The sequence below is a fragment of the Tauraco erythrolophus genome, chromosome 11 (genome assembly GCF_009769465.1).
Source record: "Tauraco erythrolophus isolate bTauEry1 chromosome 11, bTauEry1.pri, whole genome shotgun sequence".
Classification (NCBI taxonomy): Eukaryota; Metazoa; Chordata; class Aves; order Musophagiformes; family Musophagidae; genus Tauraco; species Tauraco erythrolophus.
In genome coordinates this window covers 1197994-1223263 of record NC_141475.1, presented here as the reverse complement: position 1 = coordinate 1223263, position 25270 = coordinate 1197994, and the positions used below count along the sequence as shown (strand labels likewise).

At 50.0% G+C, this 25270-nt stretch overlaps 1 protein-coding gene across 1 annotated transcript; it reads right to left on the bottom strand.

Moving 5' to 3' along the window:
* Positions 1-432: 432 nt before the first annotated feature.
* On the bottom strand, positions 433-25042 carry ATG4B (autophagy related 4B cysteine peptidase). Its single transcript, XM_086618710.1, has 13 exons — positions 25000-25042; positions 19131-19229; positions 18546-18617; positions 14230-14328; positions 13230-13331; positions 12259-12331; positions 11101-11180; positions 7233-7429; positions 6149-6227; positions 5252-5397; positions 4557-4613; positions 4179-4272; positions 433-2313 (listed from the first exon to the last, which is right to left on the bottom strand). The coding sequence occupies exons 1-13, from the start codon at positions 25007-25009 to the stop codon at positions 2240-2242; spliced, it is 1182 nt and encodes a 393-aa protein (XP_086474836.1). The 5' UTR covers positions 25010-25042; the 3' UTR covers positions 433-2239.
* Positions 25043-25270: the final 228 nt, after the last annotated feature.

Sequence of the window (25270 nt, the reverse complement as noted above, 5' to 3'; positions counted from 1 at the left end):
TTAAAGGAAACAACTTTCACTTTCCACCTCCTTCTGAGCCCCTGCTTGGCTCCTTCCCCTCTCCCTCAAGAGCACACGTGGCAGAGACTCACCAAAAGAGCAGGTCCTGTTGTGGAAGGGCTCACGCTGGTTTAGAAGCAGAGAGATGCTGCACAGCCCAGCAGGGACAGCCCTCAAGTATGGTTGTGTTGCCTCATGTTCGTACCACTCAAAATTCAAGCAGCAGAATTGCCGTGGAAGTGGTTTTTCCCTTTTCTGCCAGCATGTCTGCAGGTGCTCACCCCCTGGGACACGAACAACTTGGTGGTCTCCAGCAGCCAGCCTCTACTCCACACAACACACCAAAAGGAAGGTAAAGTCACCGTTGCATGCAGCTCAGCTTTTGTTCCCATCTGCCTTCTTTGCCCTAAAAAGCATAAAAAACTGCAACAACATTCCCAGCCCCACTGCACAGTTGCCAGATACCCCCTGCCACCACCTTCAGTTCACGCGCAAGAACGTGAGGACAGGAAAAGATTTTACATCTTTTTATTCAGATACAAATTGAAAGCAGATGAATGGAGCACAGCCCCACTTCCTCTGCTGCCTCTTCCCCTAGCTACAAGAGAGAAGAGGAGAAGCAGGCAGAAAGCAGCAAATAATAATTTAGTGACAGAAGCATCGTGGTTCCCAGTTCAAACCTCTGCTTTTGGACAGCGTAGGGACAGTTAGAGCATCAGTAGGTCAGTCACGGGGGAAACAGGTCATTTCTAGCCAGCTGGCACCACCCTTGGGCATAAAGGCATCAACTGACAGGTTCCAATCCTAAACGTACAAAACAGCCTCGTAAACAGGTCTATGATCTGCAACATGCACTAAGGAAACTGCTTCAGCAGCTTCTGTTGCAGTTTGCACCACGACAACCCTCCTCCCTGCTTTGCCTTCCTCTGAATCCGGAGCGGAGAAGGGCCCTAGGCAGAGCTATCATCTTAAAGCAGCTAAAGTTTCCAGTACAACTGGACCTTCTCAAGGCATTCCGTCTTTACTGCCCTCTCTGGGACGGTTACTTGGAATGGGTTTCCCTGGGTTAGCTCCTACGGCACCTTCGTGCGTACAGTGCAGGGAGGGGGGCTGGCAGAGGACAAAAGGAACGGCACCGACACAGCCAGGAAGCCCACTTGACCTTCAGGCACCTTTTCTGATTTGGAAAGGAAACGTCTAACAGGAGCAGTTGGAGGAACTGCTGAACAACCCACCGAGGACACCTGGAGCAATTTTACAGCTCACATTTTTGGTAACGACTGGATTAACACTCTAGACGCCACGCCAGGGCGCAGGCCCGTGACTGGCAGATCTCAGTTGTCCTGTTGTGCCTCTCCCAGCTGTGGACTCTTTTTTTTCTTTGCCAGGGCTATGGAATCCAGTTCTCTGCTCCAAGCAGCCTTCCTGAAGATACTTGCTGTAGAGATGAATCCATTGCAGACGCACAACACTTTATCGACTCACCGAGCAAGAACACGCACGTTTTCTATTCTCCTTCCCTTCTTTCTGCCGTTATTTAAACCGAGATGGAGGTGGTCCTCCCCAGCAGCACGGGTCTGCTCCACGCTTTCCCAGGCAGCCTTTCACTTATTGAGTTACCATCACTTGTAAGTTCCCTCAACAGGCTGTGAGCAGGAGCGGGGTACCACACCTGCGAGGAAGCGCTGCGTACTGCAAAGCCTGAAGAGAAGCTGTGCTGGGGGCCACCTGGCCACCCAGACCCCAGGGGCTTCACGGCTGCCTTGTTGGGACACGCCTGCTGTTCGTTGCAGTCCGAGCCGGCCAGCGAGCAGAGAAGCTGCTAAAGGAATTAACTGTACATTTCACCCGCTAAGTGACGGGTGGCTCTATTTAAGCTTCAGCCCCCACGCAAGGATTTAGAGCTTCCACGATTTCTATGCCTCCCCCAGAAGACCTGCTGATGTAACAGATAGGCTTTGAACTCCTAAGCACCACTGCATCCACTTCCAGCAACTGTTTTCCGCTGAGAAATTCCGACACCAGCCAGTAAGGCTGTAACACCCACTCGGTTCTTCATCCCAACGCAGACAACGCGCGCTCGGCTCGGAGGCTGCACAGAATGCCAGGATGGACAAGAGGCGGGGATGGCAGCAAGCGCCTATGAAAACCGGTAGCCCCAGGCTCTCGAAGGAGCTTCCCTCCCCCCCCTTCTCCCCATACATAACACAAATTTGCAGAGTCAGTTTCCTATTTGTTTTCAAAGGGATAGGATTTCGAAGTCTTCATCTTCCGAGTCGAAGAACCTTTCCAATCTGTCAGCATCAGAGGAGTCTGCAAGAGAAAAAGAAAGCGGTGTCTGCGTGGGATGCACCGACTGCTCAGCATCAGGGACACCAGCAGCTGGAGGGCAGCAGAATTTGAGCGTCAAGTGCCTGCAGGTTCCCAGACACCCAGGACACACCTGCTCTGAGGAGGGATGGGAACACGACAGCAGCATGGAAAATGCACTGGAGAGAATTCTACGGAGCGCAGAAGGTGCGCCACGTTTCACGGATCCCAAGCACAGCCCTGGTGCAGTGCAACTCCACGCTGTGACTGTTCTGCACAACCTTCCACAACAATCAGCAGGAGACAGTTCTGCCTTGGGAGGCTTTAAATAGGAGAACTCCCCCAGGTCTGGACTAATACGAAGAGTTCTGGCCCAATTAATTAACACGGGAACATTTTCCCCCCCCATGTATTAGAATATGTGACTCGTTTTCCACTATAGTTGCCTTTGATCCATCTACTGGGGAATGTAATTACACAACATGCACCCTCCCAAAAGAGTACAGTGCATTTTGTGAGGAAGGGTAGAGTACTTGATTCCTCCTGTCCATCCTTGCAACTCCATGCTGAGGAGGGAGCACATACCTAACAGGGAAGCAACTTTACTATAGGGGAAATTCAGATGAGAACACATGGGCAAACTGGGGAAGTAAAGGAGAAACCTACATTAACTCAGGCTTCAAGAAAGCCCACACTGGGCTTGGCAGAACAGCCAGCCAAAAGCTAAACTGCACTAACTGATGGCTGGGGACAGAGAAGCACAAGGCTGCAGACCCCCTTGAACATTCTGTGACAAACTTTAATCCCACAGTAGAGCGTGCAAATGCCTCATGTCACTGTTTTCCATCAAACTGCACTGCTTGTGAGCGTTGGCAGCGCAACTTCCAGAGGTGCTCCTCAGAGGAGCGGACCCCTTCATGTCAGGAACACAGCAGAGAACCCAACCAGCTGGGGACAACAAGGACAAGGGGCTGGGCATTGAGGAGAGTATGATTAATCCTTCCTGTGAGGCGTAGGACTGTAAGAGAAATAGGATGGCCAGAGCAGATGGGGGAGGCTAAGCTAGGGAAGGGGGAGAAGGACAAGTAGCCCATTATAAAAACATTTTTAAGAGTAAGGCAGGCAGCAGTCAGGGACAATTTAATACAGGCAAGGACCAATTGACAGCTTAAGGGAATCAAGCGTTCTTCCAGAAAAGGGCAGTAAGATAAGGAAGGCTTTGAAAGTTTGTGCCAAGGGAGGGATAGCAAGGAAGCACAGGAGGCAAGTGACAGGACACGGCCCAATGCCTGGTGACAGGGTAAGTTTGCCCACGCACACTCACTCCTCCTGGCAGCAGCTGTCAATGGCTCTTTATCTCGGGCAATGTTTGTGCACACGATTAACACGATGAGCAGAGCCTGACAGCCAAGATACTGCCCAGCACTTGTTCCTTTTTGCCTTGGCAGTGGCACACGCACAGGGGAGGAGTGCGTTATGCTGGAACTGAGTTTGACCAGCCCCATCTTTGCCCATTTTCATTACCTAGAAACTCAGTTTTCGGCCTTTTCAACGGACCCTTTTGGATCCTCCAAGCATCCCTTTAAAAATGATAATCCACATTGCTGTGAGAGCCTATGAACTTGTTTTTTCTTCCCCTCAGTCACCATCACCATTTGCAGACTCATTCTAAAAATCGTCCTGAGATGCTGTGGGATCTGCAAACCACTAGCTGAAAGTCAAAGAACCAGATCAATTGACCTAAGAGCTCCAGATCAAACTCCACATGGAAAAGGAACATGCTACAAGTCACTGTGCAATTCCACACAATTTCCAGAAAACCAAAGGGACCGGCTCACCCTTAGCTCTGCCTCCCTGCGTGGCCTCACCTGGTGTGAGATTCAGGACGTCGGGGTTGGAGAAATGCGACGGCTGGCGTTCGACCAGTTCGAACATCGGCAGCGCTCCTCTTACCAGGGACAGCTGTGGAGCAAGAGCACAGCCATGAGAACCAACAACTCGTGGTGCTCTGGGTCTTTAAAAGGTACTAACCATCTGTTAGGACTTCACTGCAGCTGAAAAAATGTTTCTCAAATCTTTGACTCACATCACCAGCAGGATTTCAGAGCTATGCTCTTTTTGGTAGTTCAATAAACTATTTTCATACGCTTTAAAATGGGATTATGCTGCAGAGAACATGTCTCTGTGCAGCGATTTGGAAACAAGACAATACCCTATATTCCCTTCCTGGTGATACAAACACAAACCTTTTTGATTTGCTGGCACCAATCGTTGAAGTCTTCCTCTGTGTTGCAGAAAAAGCCCTGAAAAAAAAATAATTCTCTTTGTATACTGTGGATTGATCATTTCAGTCTCAAGGCCTCGTATTAACATCGAGCAACGTGACCAAGACTGCGAGCAGTTACGACGCCTAAACTGCCTTGCTTTGAAACGGGGGCTTAAACTGGCCCATTGAATTGGATATTCCCCGTATGCTTGATGTGACCAGAGTATCCAAGGGCTGGAAGCATCGATGTAATGGGAGGCTCTACTGTGGAAGGAAAACCGGGCAGAAACAACCCACATGGAGACAAAGGGCAGGCATCTCAGGTTCAACCGAAAACAGGTCACTGAATTGTAACAGGGATTCAGGAATGGATTCAGATCTGCCCATCAGAAGGCAGGAATCAAAGCCCAAACTAAACCTTAGAGAAGGACACTGCCCCATGAGGAATGGCATTTAATTGCCACGCAAGGGGGACTTCCCTGTGCCAAACCACCTCCTGCATGAGGAGCTTCTTTACCAGCGTTACTGGAACCCACGGCAGCACGTGCCCAGAGCACAGCGTGCCTGCAGAGTACCCAACCCATCACCACTGCCTTTGCCGCTTCCCTGGGGAAAGGGACAGCTGTGAAACAGAGGGAGCACAAGACTGATCAGAAACAGGCAGCAGGAACTCACCACCGCAATGGAGGGGTCGAGCTCGGCAATGCTCATTCTGCAGGGAGGGTGCTGGCAGTGGAAGCTTTCATCGGGGAGACAGCCACTCTCGTTGGGCTCCACTGCAGGCTGCGTGGTGTGGGGATCCAGGTAAATGAGTTCCTCACCTGGACAGACAGACAAGACGACATGAAGAGGAAAAACCATGCCAGAAGCTGGTCTTCTGAGACACAAACGGTGAGATACAAAGAGGAGGAAGAGCGATAAGAGAGACACCTCTCAAAAACCCACATAAGAACCCGCATCCTGTAGGGGAAACTTGCTTTTAGCCACTTTCCCAAATGCTTCTCGTCCAGGCAAAGAGGCAGCTGCCAGCTGGCCACGGCGCCCACTCCACAGCAACACTGTGGGCTCAAGACACAGGCACTATTTGGATACTGATCCTGCACAGGCCTGCCAGGATTCCTGTGTAAGCTCAAGTCAGCCCCAGAAATCCAAAGCACAACCAGACTGAGGTCTCAGGCCGGGAAAGAAAATCAGAGGGAAGCAGGAGAGTAAAAGGACAACTGTTTGTAGGGTTTCACGAAGGGGACAACTAAAGAATGGTTAAACCCAGCCAAGCCCCTAAAGGGAGATCAGCTCTGAATGCAGGAAGAAGTCTCTACGCACACCTCTTTACAGACAGAATTTAGCATTCCGCAGTGGAATTTTACGGCCCGTGCTATGACCACTGTTCAAAGCTACACCACTCAGGTCCTTCCAAAGAGGTTCAGTCCACAGTAGCCTTCCACGCTTCCAGCAGGAGAAGAACCCTGCAGCAAGCGCTGCAGACCAAGCAGGAGAGCTGTACTACTCCACAAACATTTTTTAGCTGGGAGGAGATGCTTGGAAAGTCTTTGCAGTACTCTGGGCACTCACCTACATAGCCAATGAAGTAGTGAGCACTGTTTGGTTTCCCTCCGATCACTCCCAGGGACTGGGGCATCATGAAGCAGTGCTGGAAAAGCAATACAGAAAACACACAGCTGACAGACAGTGAGACAGCAGGTAGCAACAAAGGCAAACAGCCAAAAAGGCAGTGGGAAAGAAAGACGGGGACACTGAAAATCAGCAGAAACAGCCATTTCTGGAGAGAAGCTCCACCAGGAAGGCTGAAGGCTGCAACACAGGGCCTTCAAGAAACACAGAAGCAGCTCAAAACCACCTTTAACTCCTGACAGGAACACACGGGCGGACCAAATGGAAGAAGCAGCACTACTCCAGGACCCAGGTCGGGCAAGCCCTGGCTCCGCTGCAGTCAGTGGCAAGATACCCTGGAGCTGTCATCAGGTTGCAACAGTGCTCTCAGGAGGAAATGATCGTTCAGGAAGCAGTTTAAGTTCCTGATCCAGCTGCAGTACCCAGGCAACAACTACTGAGTTAAGGGCAAGTAACTTTGCGTGAATTTGGAGCTCGTACTCACGCAGCTCAGAGCTTGCTAGCATTGGTACAGCAAGCCAATGTGCACCCTGTCTTGTGCACCTACTCGGCACACCCTAAATTCTGCAGCCTCCTGATACTCCATACTGCAACCATCAGCCAAATTCTAGCCTCAGGCTGCAGTACAAGCTCCAGCATCAGAGCCACTGGGAGTTTGCAACATTAACGCTCAGGTTGCCACCAAGCACAGTACAGTTGTGCTGAACAAATAATTCAGCAGGTTGGTACCATCTAAACACAAAGAGAGACTGAGATTAAATTGTGAAGTAAGATCCTAAAAAAAAAAAACCCAACCACCAAAAACCACAACCCCCCAAAAGCCCCACACATTTTCCTGACTAAAGCCTGCAAGAACCCATATCCTGACCTCCGACAAGGATTGTCTCTAAACACACTTTTCTTTTGAAAATAGGATAATTATTTCTGAGTATTTTTGCTCCAAAACCAAATTCCAGAAACGACTTAATTCCCAGAAGGGTCTTCAAGCATCAGAACACCAAGAATTCAGCTCCAGGTCCCCTACCTTTAGTGTTTCAATATAGGCTTCATTGATCTCCGTGAGCCCAAGGCGGAGAGGTATCAGCAGCACCAATGGTTTCCACAGTGAGAGCCTATCTCTAACCCCTGCTTCCTCTGGGCACCCATTATAGAGCACGTCTGACTCCACAGCAGGACATGCTGCAGCTCCAGCACACGGGAAGTTGGACTGGCACAACCGCCCTACAGAAAGGGAACATGAGCAGAAAGCATCAGAAATCACCTCCCTTTCTAGACCTCACATAGTTCTGGTCGAGCTCTGATCAACAATTGCTATTTACTAAAAGCCTACAGCACTTCAAAAAACAAAAAAAAAAAAAGAAAAGCTTCACGAGGTCCAGTTCTGGGATGGTGTGAGGCACATACTCCCTGCAGGGCTTCTGGTAGGGCTCAGCATTTCATCTCAGCTCACATCACGATCATGCCAAAGCACGCTGTACTCCCAGCCACCATCTGGGGGGCCGTCAAAATGCAAATTTTTCCAGCAGGTGAGCAGCTAAGCAACACCCTGTGCCAACAAGGTTGGACGAGTTGATTAGGAGGTCAGGCAAGAGTCCTGAATTCACAGAAAGAGGAAAAAATCTGGAGTGTTCAACCCCAGAGGAGTTCACGGAGGATATGAAGACAGTTGAACTGAATGAGGAAAGCCTTGTGGCGTAACACAGGAAACATTCGCCTGTAACCAGGGCTGTAACAAGATACAAACATGGTGTGTGCCTAGAGCAGTCGAAATTTTCCTGAAGTTCACTAAAGCCTGCAGAAATTTTAATGGAGGACCATTCAGAAGCTACTTTAGAGACCTGAAGCAGGATGACCATTAAACCGTGCCATTTCAGCATGAGCTTTGCCTGTAGGATGTAGGGCAGTAAAACTCCTCGGGGCTTACACATGCCGTAAGCGCTCCGCACCCTCGTTCCGCAGGCTTGGCAGACACACGGCCAGGCTGTAACGCAACTGGATTCTGTCAATTCTGGTGCAGATATGTAAATTCTGGTGCAGACACACCTCCAAACCTACCTGTCTCACCGGCTGGTCTTGTCACTTGCTGGGTGTGTGAAGAAAAAACCCAAACTCCAAAGAAACCCACAGCACTTTAATCGTGAAGCCAAGGCAATTAAACAAAATGCCAGAGGCTCATTCAATTTATTCCTGGCCTAAGCTGAATGCCAGGACACCAGCAGGTAGGACACAATGTAAACAACCACCTTCCTCACCAGCAATTTTAAGAGGGTGTTTGCTCACTGCTAAGAGCTTCGGATGCAGCTGAACAAGGAGAACGTTACATCCAAGGTGAGAAGAAACAGAACTTTGGTCTAAAGTCTCAGTAGGAGAGACAACCTGCTCCGAAGGGTTTGCAGTTGCTCCCTGTGCTGTCCCTCGAGGAGGGCGAATGCGTGTGTGTGTGCACCTCTCGTGCACAGACATAATTACCAGAGGTCCTGAGAAAACTGAAAATCGTTACTCGTAGTGATTTATCCTGTTAAAACACTAAAGATCATGTGTTTGGGGTTTTTTTTGTTGCAGTAGCCTGCCTGTTCCGACGATCTGAAATCCTTGCCAAGCCAGGGCTGTTGCTGCACGGGGCGTCACTGCAGGTTTCCTCATCAGACAAAGCAACTGGCAATCCTGACAGGAACACATTTAACCCCAGTTTAAGCAGCAGGGAGCTGGGCAGAGACTAAACTCACCCTGCTGCTTTGGCAGGCTTTGCAGCACTACGGTGGCACAGCACAGCGGAACCTGCTTAAAGCTTTCCAGCTGGATCCAAATAATTGACTGCAAACATACTCCAACAGATTTGAGACAACATCTCCCCTGCTGCAGCTGCTGTCGGGTATTGTCTCTACTGTCCTGGTTTCTCACCACCCTTCTGATGCACAGGATCCTCCAACATCCAACTAAGAGCCCCGTTCTCATACAACAGACTGACTCAGAAGGGATAAAGATGGATGTTTTCTTCACTGCTGTGGCAAAAACTATTTCCTACGCACCTTAGTCTGAGCAGTATTAGTTACTGAATTTAACAGATGTGTGAAACAGCACCAACTTCTGAACGCTTCACTGTTGACAGATGTTTGGGGCACAAGATGTGTCACGTACTCCTACAGACATACAACACGTGTGACCCACTGCGACGTACCCTGAAGGGGTACATCATGATTCACATTGGAGGAAAAATCAACCCCAACACCCCCCCCACACATCACAAGCTGCATGGACACGTTACTCGAAGCGGTGTCGGTGATGAACACAAGCCACACAGACAAGAGCCTGCAGCGTACCCAAGCGTGGCAGCCAGCATGCGTCAGTTCTAGAAGTAATGTCTTCAGGCTAAAGAAGATAAATCCAATTTCTATCTTCACGCTGGCCCTTGTTTAAGCCAAGGGCATCAGCACGTACCTTCACAGGACTATGTGTACCTAAGGTTAGACAGGCACTTCTCCATCAGATCCTATGTTTCTTGGCCTCTCAATCAAGACTACCTGATGATCTGAGGGCTGGAACATCTCTGCTCTGGAGACAGGCTGAGAGAGTTGGGGCTGTTTAGCCTGGAGAAGAGAAGGCTCCAGGGAGACCTTCCAGCAGCCTTCCAGTGCCTAAAGGGGCTACAGGAAAGCTGGAGAGGGGCTTTTTACAAGGACGTGTAGTGATAGGACACGGGGCAATGGATTTAAACTGGAAGAGGGGAGATTTCCATTAGATCTAAGGAAGAAATTTTTCCCTCTGAGGGTGGTGAGGCACTGGAACATGTTGCCCAGAGAAGTTGAGGATGCCCCATCCCTGGAAGTGTTCAAGGCCAGGGTGGATGAGGCTCTGAGCAACCTGGTGTGGTGGAGGGAGCCCCTGCCCATGGCAGGGGAGTTGGAACTAGATGATCTTTGAGGTCCCTTCCAACCCAAACCATTCCATGATTCTATTCTATGATTCTATGAAATGTGACTTTGTAAAGTGACTGTCCTGCACTCGAGGGACAAATGGCCTGTTAATTGATTTTGGCTCCGTGGCAGCCGAAGCCAGCCTAAACACTGCCTGTCACAATCTCACCTGTGATCTTCCACCCACTCCTGTGCCCACTGGACTGTTCTACGCGCTGTTTCAGAACCCTAACCTGGCAGAAAACACGGCATGGTTCTGTGCTGCCTCACCAGTTAGTCTAAAGCAAGCGAGGGGAAGGCTGGGGTGGCCAGGACCATGCAGGACTGCAGCAACCAGCAGGCACTCAGCTTTGGTCACTGCGGCACTGCAGCCTGAGCGAGCATGCTAGGGATGAGCACATGGCACAGCTGCTCAGCCTCCAGAGGCATCCTGTTGTCAGGATGCACCAAAAACCAGAAAGAAATAAAAAAAATGACCAGTGAGCACTCCTTAAAAGGTGATGAGAGACCTACTCTAGAGATGGACTCCCTTCTTCTCCCTTCACTGCCAATTTTGCTCATTTTCCTCTTCAGTGATCTGTTATACTTTCTTACTCTGCCTAATAGCAGAGACATTCCTACCCCATTATATGAGAGAGGAAGCAGCCATTTACTGCTCGCTACCTGTGGCCATAAACAAGTTTGACACTACCTTCCAAGCAGCTCCCACCTACTGTCTGAAGGTCAGCAGACCTTCTCTCCAGATCCAGAGGCTACAGTGCCAAGTCTGAGGCGTTATCGGATGAAGCAAAAGTCAAAACAAGGGGCTTCCTTGCCCTAAAACAGCAATTCTCATCTGGTTTTAGCACGCTTGGCCACAACTTTAAGACAGAACATTTACTTCATGCCTGTTGTGTTGTATTACTATATGCTCTCCAGTTTTTTTCTGGCTTCTTGCTGCTGAGGATATATCACATTCTACCTCCATGTGATACTTACGGATTTCTTCCATCACTACTGTGTTATCCATGGCTATATGTACTGCCAGGGAACTCCATGTATCAAAAGTTGCGAGTTTTCTATAGGAAAGGAAAAAAAAAAAATCAAGTGAGCAAGGATTAGTTACAACTACAAGATGAAGATGGTGTTGTATCAAAGAGGAGAAACTGGATTAGGAGAGACTGGCTTTCACCAATTACACCATAAAGTATGCTTTTATGCCTGTATCAGAGTTGTTGACTTTATTGCTGCTAGTTATTATGGCCAGAAGAACAAACAAGATTGCAAATTCCACACCTAGGAGTTTGTTCCTCAGCAGCTACTAAGTACAAGAGCCCTGATACCATCTCCAACTCAAATCCCGTAACTGCGGTTACCAGAAAGTGAGATAGCAAAAAAAAAAACAATAATAAACGAAAAAAAAATCCCTTTCACTTTCCCTTCATATCTCCTGCTTACCTATACCCAATCCTGGGCTAATCTGGCATATAGTCTGACCTGGGAAAGCTGCTTTTACAGCAATCCCAGCCTATTCCAGGGAGCTACCTCCTCATCTAATCAAAGTGGGGGAAGAATGGTGACAGGAGGGAGAATGTTTCTCAAAACACAGTGTGTCCCAGTTATTAAGGGCAGCCCATGCTCCAGCACCACTCTGCTCCTCTGCCTGTCACCACGGAACCCAGGCAGCTTTCCTCTGCTAATTCATTAGTGACTCGATGGCTCGTCGGGAGCTTTTTGACAACGAGGATGTTGTCGTCGGGTCGGCAGAGACAACTCAGGTACTAGCAGAGATCCAAACGATGGCAACGATCATCTGTCTACTCTGGCACTCGCCTCTGGGCTGCTGCAAACAGTATGGCACTCGGTTCTAGTGGCAAGCACATTACTTGTGGGACGTGGAGAGAGAATTTTGGGGGCTGTCCTCAACTTGAAATCTGTTTTCTCTTCGATCCTGCCAGCATCTGAATGACAGAAGGGCTTCTTTCAAGTTCCTGCCCAAGCAGGCCAATAAGGTCAGGCAGGTTGCCTCCTAACAGCATTAAAATATACAGTTGCACTTCAGTCAATGGGCAGAAACCTGTAAGCTAGGAGGTGCTACGATCCAAATGACCCCAGTGCTTCATCTGGAAGTTGTAAAGGAAAAAAAGCAGCACTTACTTGAGCACTTGTGCGACTGTGTTTGGTCCGTACCACTGACCTATGGATTTTCCCTCTCCAACTCCCATCTGGGCTGCATCACAAGAGAAAGCAAAATAATTTAGAAAATTATTATTATTAATAATAATAATAATTATTATTATTACCTACACTGCGTCCCTTCCTAATCAGAGTTTGTATTTAATAGGGAAGAAATCTCACTGGGAAGATTACCCATGAAGGGGTAGATTCTGGTGACTCAAAACTAAACATTTTTAAATGTTTAATAAATTAAATGTTAAATAAAATGTTTATTTTTGAGTCACCAGAATCTACCCCTTCATGGGATATCTTAGTGTGGATGGGAGAGAGCTTATCATGAAGGACTGTAAATCAAATCCTTTCCCCAAAATGCAATAACACCGAAGTTCAAAAGGCAGTGTTACCTCAGAAGAAATTTTACTCAGAGTGTTTGATTACCAGGACCACCCCTGTAATCTGAAGTTCTGTTCACCGAAGCTATAGGTGCCTTAACATCCTATAGGAACGACTGGAACAGGCTGCTTCTCTTTTATTTGCCAGGGAAGTTTATGTCAAAGTGAGATCCTTAGTCTGTTTGCTACTTCTGAGAATCTCTTCGCTTGGCGATCGTCTCATATCGCAAGGTCCTAGTGAGAACAGCAACCATGTGCATTCCTCTCGCCTTAGCTAGCTAGGATATGGAAAGTGATGCTGGATATAACCTAAAGAATTAGGCAAATCTGATGGCCTTAATGAAGCCAAGAAGAAAAATCCATCAAAATCCATAATAAAGAGTGGTAGTTTAACATAACGTCAAAAAACAAGCAGCATAGTATCAGGTACCACCTGACACGCTCGTTTTTTTTTTTCCTCTTGGGCTAAGCGAGCAAAACAAACACAGAGTGATGTTCTCTACTCATGGGAAACCCAGAGTGAACCATCTCCACGCTCTTCAGCACCCAGACTCTTACCTATCTGGTGGATGGAGTAGTAGCTGTCTTTTTTGTCGATGAAGGCATTAAGAACATTGAAGTAATTATCCATCTGCCTCTTCCCTTTTATCCACCTCCAGCCTAAGACAGACAAGGGGAAATATGAAACAAAATGTGATATTTGTTAGCAACTAGAGGCTGCAAGCTACAATTCTCTTCCCTGTGCATCAATCAGCTGATCCCATTTTCACAGCACTATAAAGCACTAATTTTTTTTTTTCACTTTTTTTTTTCACTTTTTTTTTTCCCCCACTTTTTTTTTTTCACAGCACTAATAAAGGCATCTGAGCCACTCCCAACACTAAAGTAAGCACTCTCACAGCTGGGATCAAGGCATATCTCCAACAGAAAAGCAAATAAACAAACAAAAAAAAAATCAGAAAACACAAATTGTACCTCTATCCCACAGACGGGAATAGGATTACAATTTCTCATTGACAGCCATGAGCTACATATTGGGAAAAAACAGGTGACCTTTCTACAAAACAGATGCTCTACAAATTCAAGGGCCATCAACAACTGGCAAAAAAAATGCTCTGGTATAGATGCTTGCAGACCAAGCACAAGAACAGAAGTATTCAGGGAGAGGAGACTACCCTCAGTGAGTGAGGGCTTTGTGACAAAACTGAACTATAAACAAGAATCAATCTACTAAGTTGTTTTAAACTCCAGCGACATAAAACATCCTTCAAGAAAAACCCAGCATGTGCTTGGCTTCAGTGGATTTAACTAGCATGTTACAGGGCTCTGCTTTCTTTTAAGGCTTGGACAACTATATCTACGTAGATTTGTAGACAGCAGGGAAAAACCTGCTGGAGGGTTTCCAGTAGACTGTTCTCTCAACAGCCCTGAACTTGAGAAGACTGAAGAAAAACTCAGAGCCCTCAGCAATTCCCAGCTGTGCCCTTCATCCTTACAAGTACTGCATTTGTGGGAGCACACGGCTCTGGAAGCCAGTATGGGCTGTGCACTGGTTTACCTCTTCCCAAATGCCTGCAGACCAAAGCCTGCGCAAAGATCATCTGGCCACACCGCAACATACAGCCCCAGCCAGTATCAGATGTGGGACCGGTTCCTCCTGTAAGTGAGGACAGAAAATAAATATGCAATGAATAGCAAAACAGTGCCAAGAGGGAAAAGAAAGGAAAGTGCTGGAAGCCTGCACGGGTAGCAGGTTCGCCCAGGAAATCAGGCAGGGAATACGGACCACCTTAGGAAACCAAAACGTAGTTAGCAGTGAGAAACTTCATGGCATCCCTTAGAAACAAACAAACAAAACCCTCTAACTGAAAGGGAAAAAAAACTTCCAAGGGAAATCTGAACTCCTGAATTTCTCAGGAGCACAACAGCCCTTGAGCCTCAGCTGCAGAGCCTCAGCCCAATTCCGAGACACATTGCTACACAGAGGTGTCTGTTACAGGTGACTTCTTCTGATCCTCATCTTGAGAAGGCAACTCATCGTGCAAACCAAATCAGTCCCAAGGGACTTCCACATCACGAGCAGCTATGACTGGATGAGATTCCAAAGCGAACAACGTAGTTAGGCCAAAAAAAAAAACCACCCACCAGCCAAAAAAAACCCACCCCAGCAACGAAAAAACCAAATCCTACATAATATTGGAGAATAAACTGGATATTAGCTCAGGCTGGAAAGTCTGAGACAAAGGCCTCAAGGCTGGGAGCATTTCCCTGACAGAACTTCAAAAGGAAATTGCTGCTCCTCCACTGAAGCTCTGGCTATTGTGACCAGCTTCACAGATGAAACGTTTAGTGTGACCACAGCAAGTGAGCTGTCTTACAAGCACGCAGTCAGCTGCGCCTTCGCACAGCTGGCAGCAGCAGTTTCTTTGTCACGCTGCTTTTTTCTTTCAATCCCAGGCAACTGCTCTGCAGGAAAAGCACAGGGAGAAAAATCACCCAGGAGAACTATTTAATCGACGTCTGGATGGTCAGCAGCTATCTTCTATAATTTTGGCAGCAATTTGTAACATATACCATGTGCAAAATTGATAATGCCTTACAATATTAGCATTACCCTCTGAAGAGCTTACAGTATTTGAGTGGGCAAGCACAGAGAGAAGAGGCCAACAATAAAAGGGATGACTGGGAGAAGAAAGACTGAAAAAGGGAAAGGTTTACTGTATCTATACTGTAAATGGGAAATGACTCAGAAAATGGGATTTCTTCCTGCCCCTGCGCTTTCATAACTCACACAGAAACCCCAGTTGTGTTTGTGAGCCATAGATAAACGCATGTTAACTCTTCAATTTCAAATGCATCCTGAACTATGGCTCACAAACGCAAATTTAAAGGGATTAAACCACATCAAATCATAGAATCATAGAATGGTCAGGGCTGGAAGGGACCTTCAAAGGTCATCTAGTCCAACCCCCTGCAAGGAACAGGGATATCTCCAACTAGATCAGGTTGCTCAGGGCCTCGTCCAACCTGGCCTTGAACGTCTCCAGGGATGGAGCATCCACCACCTCTCTGGGCAACCTGTTCCAGTGTTCTACAACTCTCATGGTAAAAAATTTTTTCCTAATATCCAATCTGAATCTACCTCCCTCTATTTTAAAACCATTACCCCTTGTCCTATCACAACAGGCCCCCCTGAACAGCCTCTCCCCATCTTTCCTGTAGGCCCCCTTGAGGTACTGGAAGACCACTATAAGGTCACCCCAGAGCCTCCTCTTCTCCAGGCTGAAGAGCCCCAACTCTTTCAGCCTGTCCTCATAGGAAAGGTGCTCCAGCCCTCTTATCATCTTCGTGGCCTCCTCTGGACCCTCTCCAATTGATCCATGTCCTTCTTATGTTGGGGGCTCCAGAACTGGACACAGTACTCCAGGTGAGGTCTCACAAGGGCAGAGTAGAGGGGAAGAATCACTTCCCTCGACCTGCTGGCCACGGTCCTCTTGATGCAGCCCAGGACGCGGTTGGCCTTCTGGGCCGCAAGAGCACATTGCCGGCTCATATTGAGCTTCTCATCCACCAGCACTCCCAAGTCCTTCTCCTCAGGGCTGCTCTCGATCCATTCACCACCCAGTCTGTATTTGTGCCTGGGATTGCCACGACCCAGATGTAGGACCTTGCACTTGGCCTGGTTGAACTTCATGAGGTTGACACGGGCCCACCTCTCCAGCCTGTCGACTTCCCTCTGGATGGCATCCCTCCCTTCCAGCGTGTCGACAGCACCACACAGCTTGGTGTCATCAGCGAACTTGCTGAGGGTGCACTCCATGCCACTGTCCACGTCACCAACAAAGATGTTGAAGAGGGCCGGGCCCAACACGGACCCCTGAGGGACGCCACTCGTGACCGGTCTCCACTTGGAGACCGAGCCGTTGACCACTACTCTCTGAGTGCGGCCATTGAGCCAATAAAGATGTCTCATACCTTGCCAGGCAAAGGGTTTCTGTGATAGTTTGATGGGGGGGTGTTCTGGTGGCAGGAGAGGGGATTTGCTCCCTGGGCCACCAGATCTGAGTCCCATCCCCCCCCGGGGGGTTGAGCCAAATCGGCGCCTCTGGAATTGCCCTATTTAAGTTGGGACAAAGGGGCGGGAAAGGGGCTTTTGCCCAGGAGCGAGGAGAGAGCAGGAGGGCGCTGCCCTCGCTCCCGGCTCCCGGCCGGGCGGCTGCCCGGGCCCGGGCCGGCGCCATGTGCTCAAGATGGCGCCGGGGGAGCCGCATGGGGGGGGCTCGGGAAGCACCTCGCTCCCGGGGTGCCCGCCGGGCCGAGCTCCTCTAGAGGGGATTAAGATCTAAGAGAAAACAACCACAACGACCAGGTCAGTTATGGATGGAGCAGGAGGAGGTGTGCTGGAGCTGAGGCTTCCCTTGCAATCAGTGTGAAGATGGCGGGCGGCCCCCTGCAGCCAGGGTGTACTCGGCGGGGCAGAGACCCACTCGCGGCCCGTGGAGAAACCCACGTCGGGGAAGAGATGCCTGAGCCCAGGAGAGGTCGTGGAGCAGGGGATGCGCGACCAGGTACTGTTAATAATGGGGCATGGAATGCACGACGGGGTCGTGGAGGCATCTGGAGTCCGTGGGACGACCCACGCCGACGCGAGTGGCAGCAGCTCCCTGAGGGGCCGAGACTGGTAAAGCCCGAACTGGTACAATCCATGGGGAAGGATTGCAATCCTGCGGGCAGGACTCACGTTGGAAAAGTTTGGGGACTTTTTTCTTCATGAGTAGGGGATCCACCAAAGCAAGGGAAAAATGGTGATAAGACTCCTCCTCCTTTAAGAAAGGAGCGGCAGTGAACAACGTGGATGAACTGACCTGCACTCCCCATTCCCTGTCCCCCTGCGCCGCTGGGGGGGAGGTTGAGCCAGGAACGAAAGGAAATGGGGTGGGGAGGTGTTGTTTTAAGATCTGGCCGTGTTTTCTCTTTTCTCCTCTCAAGTAACCGGTTTCGTTCCCTTATGTCTCCTGTTAAGTAACTGTTAATAAATTGTTTTGTTTTATGAAGAAAGCCTGAGTCATGTTTTGCCCGGGACCATGGTTGGTGGGTGCTCCCTCTCGGTTCTTGTCTCGACCCTCAGTCCAAAAACCACGACAGTTTCCCAGTAGGAGGACCAGCTACCAAGAAGTCTCCTTTCCAAACCTGAGCCATCTTCCGCATTGACTGCTGGGGATGCCGTTGGGGATACGGACAGGGCTTGGAATCTCACTGACTGGCTCTGAAATCCCTTCTGATACAGTACACAAAACCAAACCACAGAAGAGACCACGCAGAATATCTTAAGGAACCAAGATGTCCTCCTCCGAGTTCACTGGGAAGCGTTCCCCATATTACTACAGCTCCTGTGCGTGGCAGCCAATTCAGGCATTTAAAAAAACCCGACACAAACAAACAAAAAACCCCACGTGTCTAGAGCAGGTGCAGGGAGGCAGTGATTTCTGTATCGCATCTCTAGCTGTCATCTCTTTAACTCACTTCAAGCCCCAGACCATCATTAAATAGTATTTCACATTAGACTTACGTAGAACCTAATGAAGTACAAAAATATTCCCATGTTGCTCAAAGAAAGGAGGTTTCTAGGTAGGTTTTCCAAACTCCTTCTTGTGGCCTTTTTAAAATCACTGTTACACCTCACACCCAAGGGCATGAGGAATTCTCATCATCAGATAAACAAAAAGTCTGTCCTATCAATTAAATGAAGTCCACTTCAGATTCCTGTAAGAGGAAGCACGTTAATGTTTTCCTTGTGAGGACTCTTTTATTAGGTGGAGATAAATGGATTATCCCTGTTTCCAGGATATACTTAGGCTCATCCATAGTACGTACCGATAGCAGGGAAGTTCTTTCTGTAGGTGAACCAAAGCCGAGAGGTCACGTCCAACAGGATCTCTTCTTTCTCTGAAAAATTTTCAGTATCAAAAGGCACACACATGAGGGTGGCACCAAAACATGGCTAAATCCATCTCCCACTCACCCCTCCTAATGACAAGTGTTCTGCTCCTCACTTAGTCTGTGTGCCCAGAGGCAAAACCGGGCTGAGGAACATGACAATGCCATTGTGAGGAAGAAACTTTCTTTTACCCCTGAAATAGCTGCAATTAACCCAAAGAAGCTACGGCCACAGACAAATTATGAAGCAGTAAACCGTTTTCTTGCCTTTCCCCTGAGCTATCCCCTTACCTCAACCATCCTGGCCCCATGACGTGAATCCCAATAACTACTAAATGGTAACTTTCTGCCCAAAAATATTCCAGAGTCCGCGGAGATGGCATGGCAGTTAGAGCGTCCGCGCTGTGCCAGCAGGCAGACAGACTCTGCAGTGTGCTTACAAGGTTTGCAGTCACCTTGCTGCTCAGAAAGCAAAGTGCAACACTAACCAAGTCCCTCTGGGGCATCGTGCATGCAAAATACCTGTGAAAACACTGTATTTCTGGCCGAGGATCCAAACAGGTTCTTTGGTCTCAGGGAAGTCTTCATACTCGAACCTGAGAGTGTCATAGGTGAGAGTAGCTAGAAAGAGAAAGAAAAAAAATTACGTCGCTTCCATAGTTTTCCCCCGTGTTTTAAAAATCAAACAAAACCACAGAATCAGAGCTGCTGTGGCTCAGTACCTCGCACACCCAGAGCACCTGGCTCAAGATGGCAAGACCTGGCTTCCCCTGCAACCACCAAGTCTGTGGTTGGCTTTATGTTTGGCATCACGGACCTCGCACGAGCAGCCAGAATTGCTGGACCCCAAGCTGTGAACTTTCACTCTGATGTGCTTTTAGCTGGGAGAGAGTTAATCTTCTTCTTCGTCGCTGGTACAGTGCTGTGTTTCGGATTTAGCAGAAGAAGAGTTGATAACACACTGGTATCTGGGCTGTTGCTAAGGAGTGTTTACCCTAAGTCTAGGACTTTTCCAGTGTTTCCCATATTCTGCTGGCGCCAGGTGTGCAAGAAGCACATACCAGGAGATAAGGAGGCTAAGTGGCAGCAGAGGCTGCAACTTGGCAAGATAAGAACAGTTAACGGCCTGCCTGAGAGATGGAAAAAAAATCCAGTAAGGTGTTAGAACACTCCAGACCGTAAATCACTGTTGGACCAAAAGGTGGACTTGCTACGGGAAACCCAGGGTGGAACCCGAGGGAAGAGGAAGCGCCTGGGAGCGAGGAGTCGAAAGGGGCACCCATCGACTCACTGGAGTTACCCACTGTGATGAATTTTTCCCTCTGGGGGTGGCACTGGAACAGGTTGCCCAGAGAAGCTGTGGCTGCCCCATCCCTGGAAGTGTTCAAGGCCAGGTTGAATGGGGCTTTGAGCAACCTGGTGTAGTGGAAGGTGTCCCTGCCCATGGCAGGGGCGTTGGAAGTGGATGATCTTTGAGGTCCCTTCCAACCCAAACCATTCCATGATTCTATGATGCTGGTCCAGGCAGTTGAAGCCTTGGGTGGTGGGAGTGCAGCTCCTTGAGTCGCATGTGAACGCTCAGGCAGCGACTTCCCCTTTAACACACCCATTCCCAAACGACAGGAAAAGTTTATATCCATTTTCCTGGTTCCCTTCGCAGCATGGCATCCATCCGTGGATATCCTAGATATCCACCTCCTCGCACATGACCACTATGGAACAACTCGGCAGCACAGGCTGCCCCTGGATCAGGCAGCTTCAGCTTTTGTGCAGAAGGCACAGGCAATGGGGAGGAAAAAAAAAAAAGGAGAACTGGATGAACCGTGCTCCGCTAGGTCTGTGTTTGGAAATAAGGCACTGTAAAGTGGTCTGGAAACCCTGGAAAGGAACCATCTGATTTTGGAGGTGTCAGTTCTTCAACAAGCCGCCCATAAAACGTAAAGCAGAACTAAGGCAGGCCGGGGTGTCTCTGTCAGGGCGGCGACCGAACACATCTCTGACGGCAAACGTGACAAAATCCGCGTAACGTGGCACGAGTTTAAAACAGGGCGATGGACTAAATGACCACAAGCTCCGCTCAGCGTTGTTTTCCAGGGAAGCCACTGCCCTCCGTGGTGCACGGCTCGCTTTCTGCTTCCCAGGAGAGTCACCTGCTGCTTCTCTGCTTACGTAGCAGACCTCACCCTTCTCACGAGCAGAAGACACTGGTAGAAGATGAGCCTTCCTCCCAGTCATTCCCTGCTCAGCTTTCCAAAGCATCATCCGGAGCACCAGTAAATAACGACTTGGCTGATCTGCACCACGTAAACGCTAGCTCCAGGAAGTCACCACCAGGTTCTGCTGCCCCTCCTTGCAGACATCTGGGATATTCCACGTTGTGTTTGGGCAAACAGGCTACGCAAGACGTTCTGGCCTCCTGTAGGTACCTCAGCAGCCTTCTGCCCCCAGGCTCTCTGACCCGAACTTCCAGTTTTCCAGGTCAAAGAAAACAAGCAGCAGCAGCAAGACACCATTAATAAGACCAACCACTGTTTAAACAGAAATAAAAGAGTAGGTTCCTAACTAAAATTTTGACTTAGACTCTGGACCTAGCCCTAGCCCACAGGATTTAAAGCATGTTCCTTGTGTGAATTAGCCTGCAGACTGTTTCAGGCACATCTGGGACAGCAGGGGCATTCCCGTTCCCGTGATGTCACCGCTCAACAGCAAACTTCTACGTGCATAGAAAAGTTCTCTTCCTCCAACAAACTTTGCCAATGAAATTAAGAATTTCTTTACCATATACCAGCCCAACTCCACAGAGCCCCAGCAGCCCAGGCTTTCTGTGTCTATCTTTACTCAACAGCTTGCTTCCACCCCTTTCTTGCTCAGCGTTGGAGATTTCTTTCCAGGGAAGAAAGCGACGTGACTTCTGCAGATGTTTTCGAGCGTGCATCGCTTTCTACCTTCTCCTTTAATGTTCTGAAGTTTCCCTTTGGGACGAGACGTTACAAGTTTGTTCTGACAGCTCGAAGCGTGGCTGGTCTTTAGGATTTTTTCAAATTCAGTGCATTACCAGATCCTATCTTAACAGAAAAACTGAAGTTCTCAGATAGGTTTTAAAGCTCCAAGGAATATTTTGCAGTTTATTTTGTCAGTTCTTAAGTTTGCCATGAATCCAGCTCTCTGGATTCTTCTCATTCTCCTCTGTCAAGAGAGTCTCAAACAGCTGAAATAAAGTGATTGAGACAAGGATGCTAGGCTGAAACTGTCAAGCTACCCACCATCCCTCTTTTCCCTTCCAGGCAACACTTCCTTGCCCTCCCAAACATTGCACCCTCTGCGGCTCCACATTTCACAGGGCACCATGTCCTCAGCAAGCAGAGGATTTGCAACTGGCAGCTTCACAGCAACAATCTGCTGGAGTCATTCCCCTTCCATCAAAGCCAGGAGAGGAAGGGGTCAGCAGGCAGGAGGGACTCCCAGGCTTCCTGCTGAACCAGCTGCGTGTTCAGGGGACGCAGCGAATGCCAACTGCAAGTGCCATGGCATTGCACATCCGGGAGGACAGCCCCGGCCGTGCAGCCCTCAGCTGAAGGCCCAACATCTGGACTCCATGCAGAGGTGCTGCAAGTCCACCCATGTGTTCGAAAGACGTGGTCAGACATTGGTGCATGTGTGGGTTTTCTGGAAGAAAATACTCGCCACCGTCTGACAAGGCACAACCACTGAACGCAGGAGTTCAGGTTTCACCTGCACAGGGAGGAAAATTCAAGTGATTGCTCCGAATTAGTATCAACAATTTTATAATGGGAGCAATAAACTCCCCACAAGGCTGGAAGCCACCAAGTATTTCATTTGCAAACATCTACCTTCACACGCTCTGGCACTTTTTCAAAACGCCACTCTTTGCGCTGCTGCCCAGACGAGCTAAATGCGAGCAAGTGAGACCCGAGCACTTCAGGCAGAGGCACAAAGAGCATCACAGCTTGCACAGGGGCCTTTCTCCCCCTTAGAGGCAAAGGGTCTGAAAAATATGTAAAACTGAACATTCACCAAGCAGAAATCTTATTTGAAGATGCTCCTTTCAGAGCTGCAAAAGTCGAGTGAGATCAGCAAATTTCTCAGGCAGCACTGCAAAACTTCACCTTCAAGAAGCCCTCCATCTATTTTAAACCTCTGAGCGTTCAGGACAGGAGAGCAGCAGGCTCTGCAGAAAATCCGAGCACGCACCAAACAACGACAGTTCAACTTTTTTCTGTGCACAGTGGATTTATAGTCAAAAAGCCAAGAGTTTCAGCCCTGCAAGGCACTCTCTTGCTTTCCAGGAGCCTCGGGCATGCCGTGAATGATGCCAGGTTGGCTGGACCTCTGCCCCATGGGCACGCCTTCCACAGGGTCTGCTGTAGTGTCCCAGAACAGCTTCTCATCCCACACATTCCCTGGAAAGCCCTGACAGAAGAGGCGAAGCTTTGTATGCTCCACTACAGAAAACACCTACATTAAACAAGTTTCAAGTCCTTGACAGCCACGGACTTTACCTGCTTTACCAAAACCAAAGCCAGCTCACTTTCTAGCAACTTTAGGAAACAATTAACAACAAGTCAAAACTTTGATGACTCAAATAGAAACATGGCAAGTGATTTTCCCTGTGGTTTGCACAGCAAAACAGCTGATGTTGACTCCAGCATCAATCATCTTGGCTACAGTTCACCTGCACAGCTTAGATGTTTTGTTGAAAAACTATTTATGTAAAATACTGAAGCAGAGGTTTGGAGCGTCACACTGAAGGCTTTGCAACACCTCCCTTCCCAAATTGCCCTTTTGGGCCTCCCCCAGTCTCTAGCAAGACGTCTCTGACACAGTAACGCTCCTCAGGCAGCGCCTGCACCGGCTGAGACACACTTTCCCCCATTCCTTCAGCCTCCAATTAACACCGTCATAGAAGAATCCGAAATGGGGCAGATGATCACCTCCCTCAGCTGTCAAAGAGCAGAGAGGAGGAAAGCTACTGGATGTAGAGTATTCCAAAAGAGAGTCAAGGAGAAAAGGTAAATTTATGGTGTTAATAAAGCTCATTGCTGAAAAACCCTAGAAAACAGATAAGCGAAGAACAGCCCGATCCCGTATTTCTGGCCTTTGCAGAAGATGAAGTCTTTTGTTTCTCCTAAGCTCTCTCAAACAAGACAAATCCTGATGATCTAAGCAACAACAAGGAGTAAAGAGGCACCCAGGGAGGAAAGTCATTCAGCTGCAGAGCAGTGCCTTCTTGGAGGCCCAGAGAAACAGTTCCAAGTCTGCCTGTCAGGTCTCCGATGGTCTCAGGAGCAGGGCTGGACACGAAGGGGCTGGAGCTCCCATCGCTCCAGAGCCCTGAGACCCACCTCCTCTGTGCACAGAGGAGATCCAGCCTGTCCCAGCGAGGTTCTAAGCCTGGTAAAGCTGGCACAAAGGGAAAGCACACACATCTCCCAGCTCAAGCTGTGTCATTCACTTGCTGGTAAGGCGTTTTGCTCCCAGGTGTGGATGCGATGGAGTGCGAGGATGTGCCAGGCGGAAAGTCGGGACACTATCAACCGGACTGCACCGACAACAGCGGCACCCACGCCAAGGCCAAAACCACGTCAAAACAGCGGGCTGGGGGGCGAGACCTGCGGGTTCCCTCCGCAGGCACGCACCTGCCCGACGCGGAGGAAGAGCCCGCGCGGCCCAGGAAAATCTTCGTTATTATGGAACGACGCTTATCTCCGCCGAGGGTGGATGAAGGCTGTCACTACGCGAAGCCCAGAAGGAAGTTTGTCTCAACCCACGCGCCAACACGCTGCTTTGTTTTCCCGCCCCGTAGGAAAACAAAATCTCTGCCGAAGCGGCTTCCTGGCGCTCCTGGCAAAGGCGATGAGCGCCTTGAGGAGGAGCCGAGCCCCTCGCCCCTGCCGCACGCCTCAGAAGCGGAGAGCACAGGTACCCCCTGCCCCGCCACCGCTTTGCTTCCCCGGCAGCCGCTCGCAGACGGGCTGGGGAGCGCAGGAGGGATTCGCTTCCCCGCTGACAGGACTCCCGCTCAGCTCCGCCCTGCACCGGCGCTAACGGAGCCATCGGCGGGCCGCGCCGAGCTACCGCCTGACCCCGAGCCACCGCCTGAGCCCGCACCCCGCCAGGCCGGCGGCCAGGCCCCTCAGCGTCCCTCCGGGCCAGCGACCCCGCCTCCAGGGCCGGGCAGCGCTGACTTCTCCCGCCGTCAGCCGGGCAGCGGCCGCCCCTCACAACACCGCCACAGGCCGCGCCGCTCCGGCCCGCCGGGGCCTGGGCCGCCCGGGGCAGGCGCAGCCCCTCCAGCGGCCGCCGGCTCCTGAGGGGGAAAGCGGCCGCCCTCCCGCCGCCGCGGCGCGGGAAAGGGGCCGCCGTCACCCACCTGCGTCCATGGCGGCGGCCCCGCCGAGGGCTGCGGCCGCTGCCGTCCGCACCGACACATACACCCCGGCGCGGCCCCGGGCGGCTGCAGGCGCGAGAGCGGCGCCCGCCCAATGGGAGCGCCGCTCACCGCCGGTCTCCGCGGCGGTTGGCTGGGGGCTGCGCTCGTCACGGCTCGGCGCGCCGCGCCGCTTCCTGCGCGTACCGGGAGCTGCCATTTTGCCGTACGGAGAGGCGGCGGGGAGAGCGGAGAGGCGGCGGGTTGGCGGCGG

Coding starts and splice junctions, on each gene's coding strand:
- ATG4B (XM_086618710.1), bottom strand. Junction 12,332..13,229: donor CTACTCCATCCACCAGATAG/GTAAGAGTCTGG, acceptor CTTGTGATGCAG/CCCAGATGGGAGTTGGAGAG. Junction 5,398..6,148: donor CTACTTCATTGGCTATGTAG/GTGAGTGCCCAG, acceptor CTGTCTGTCCAG/GTGAGGAACTCATTTACCTG.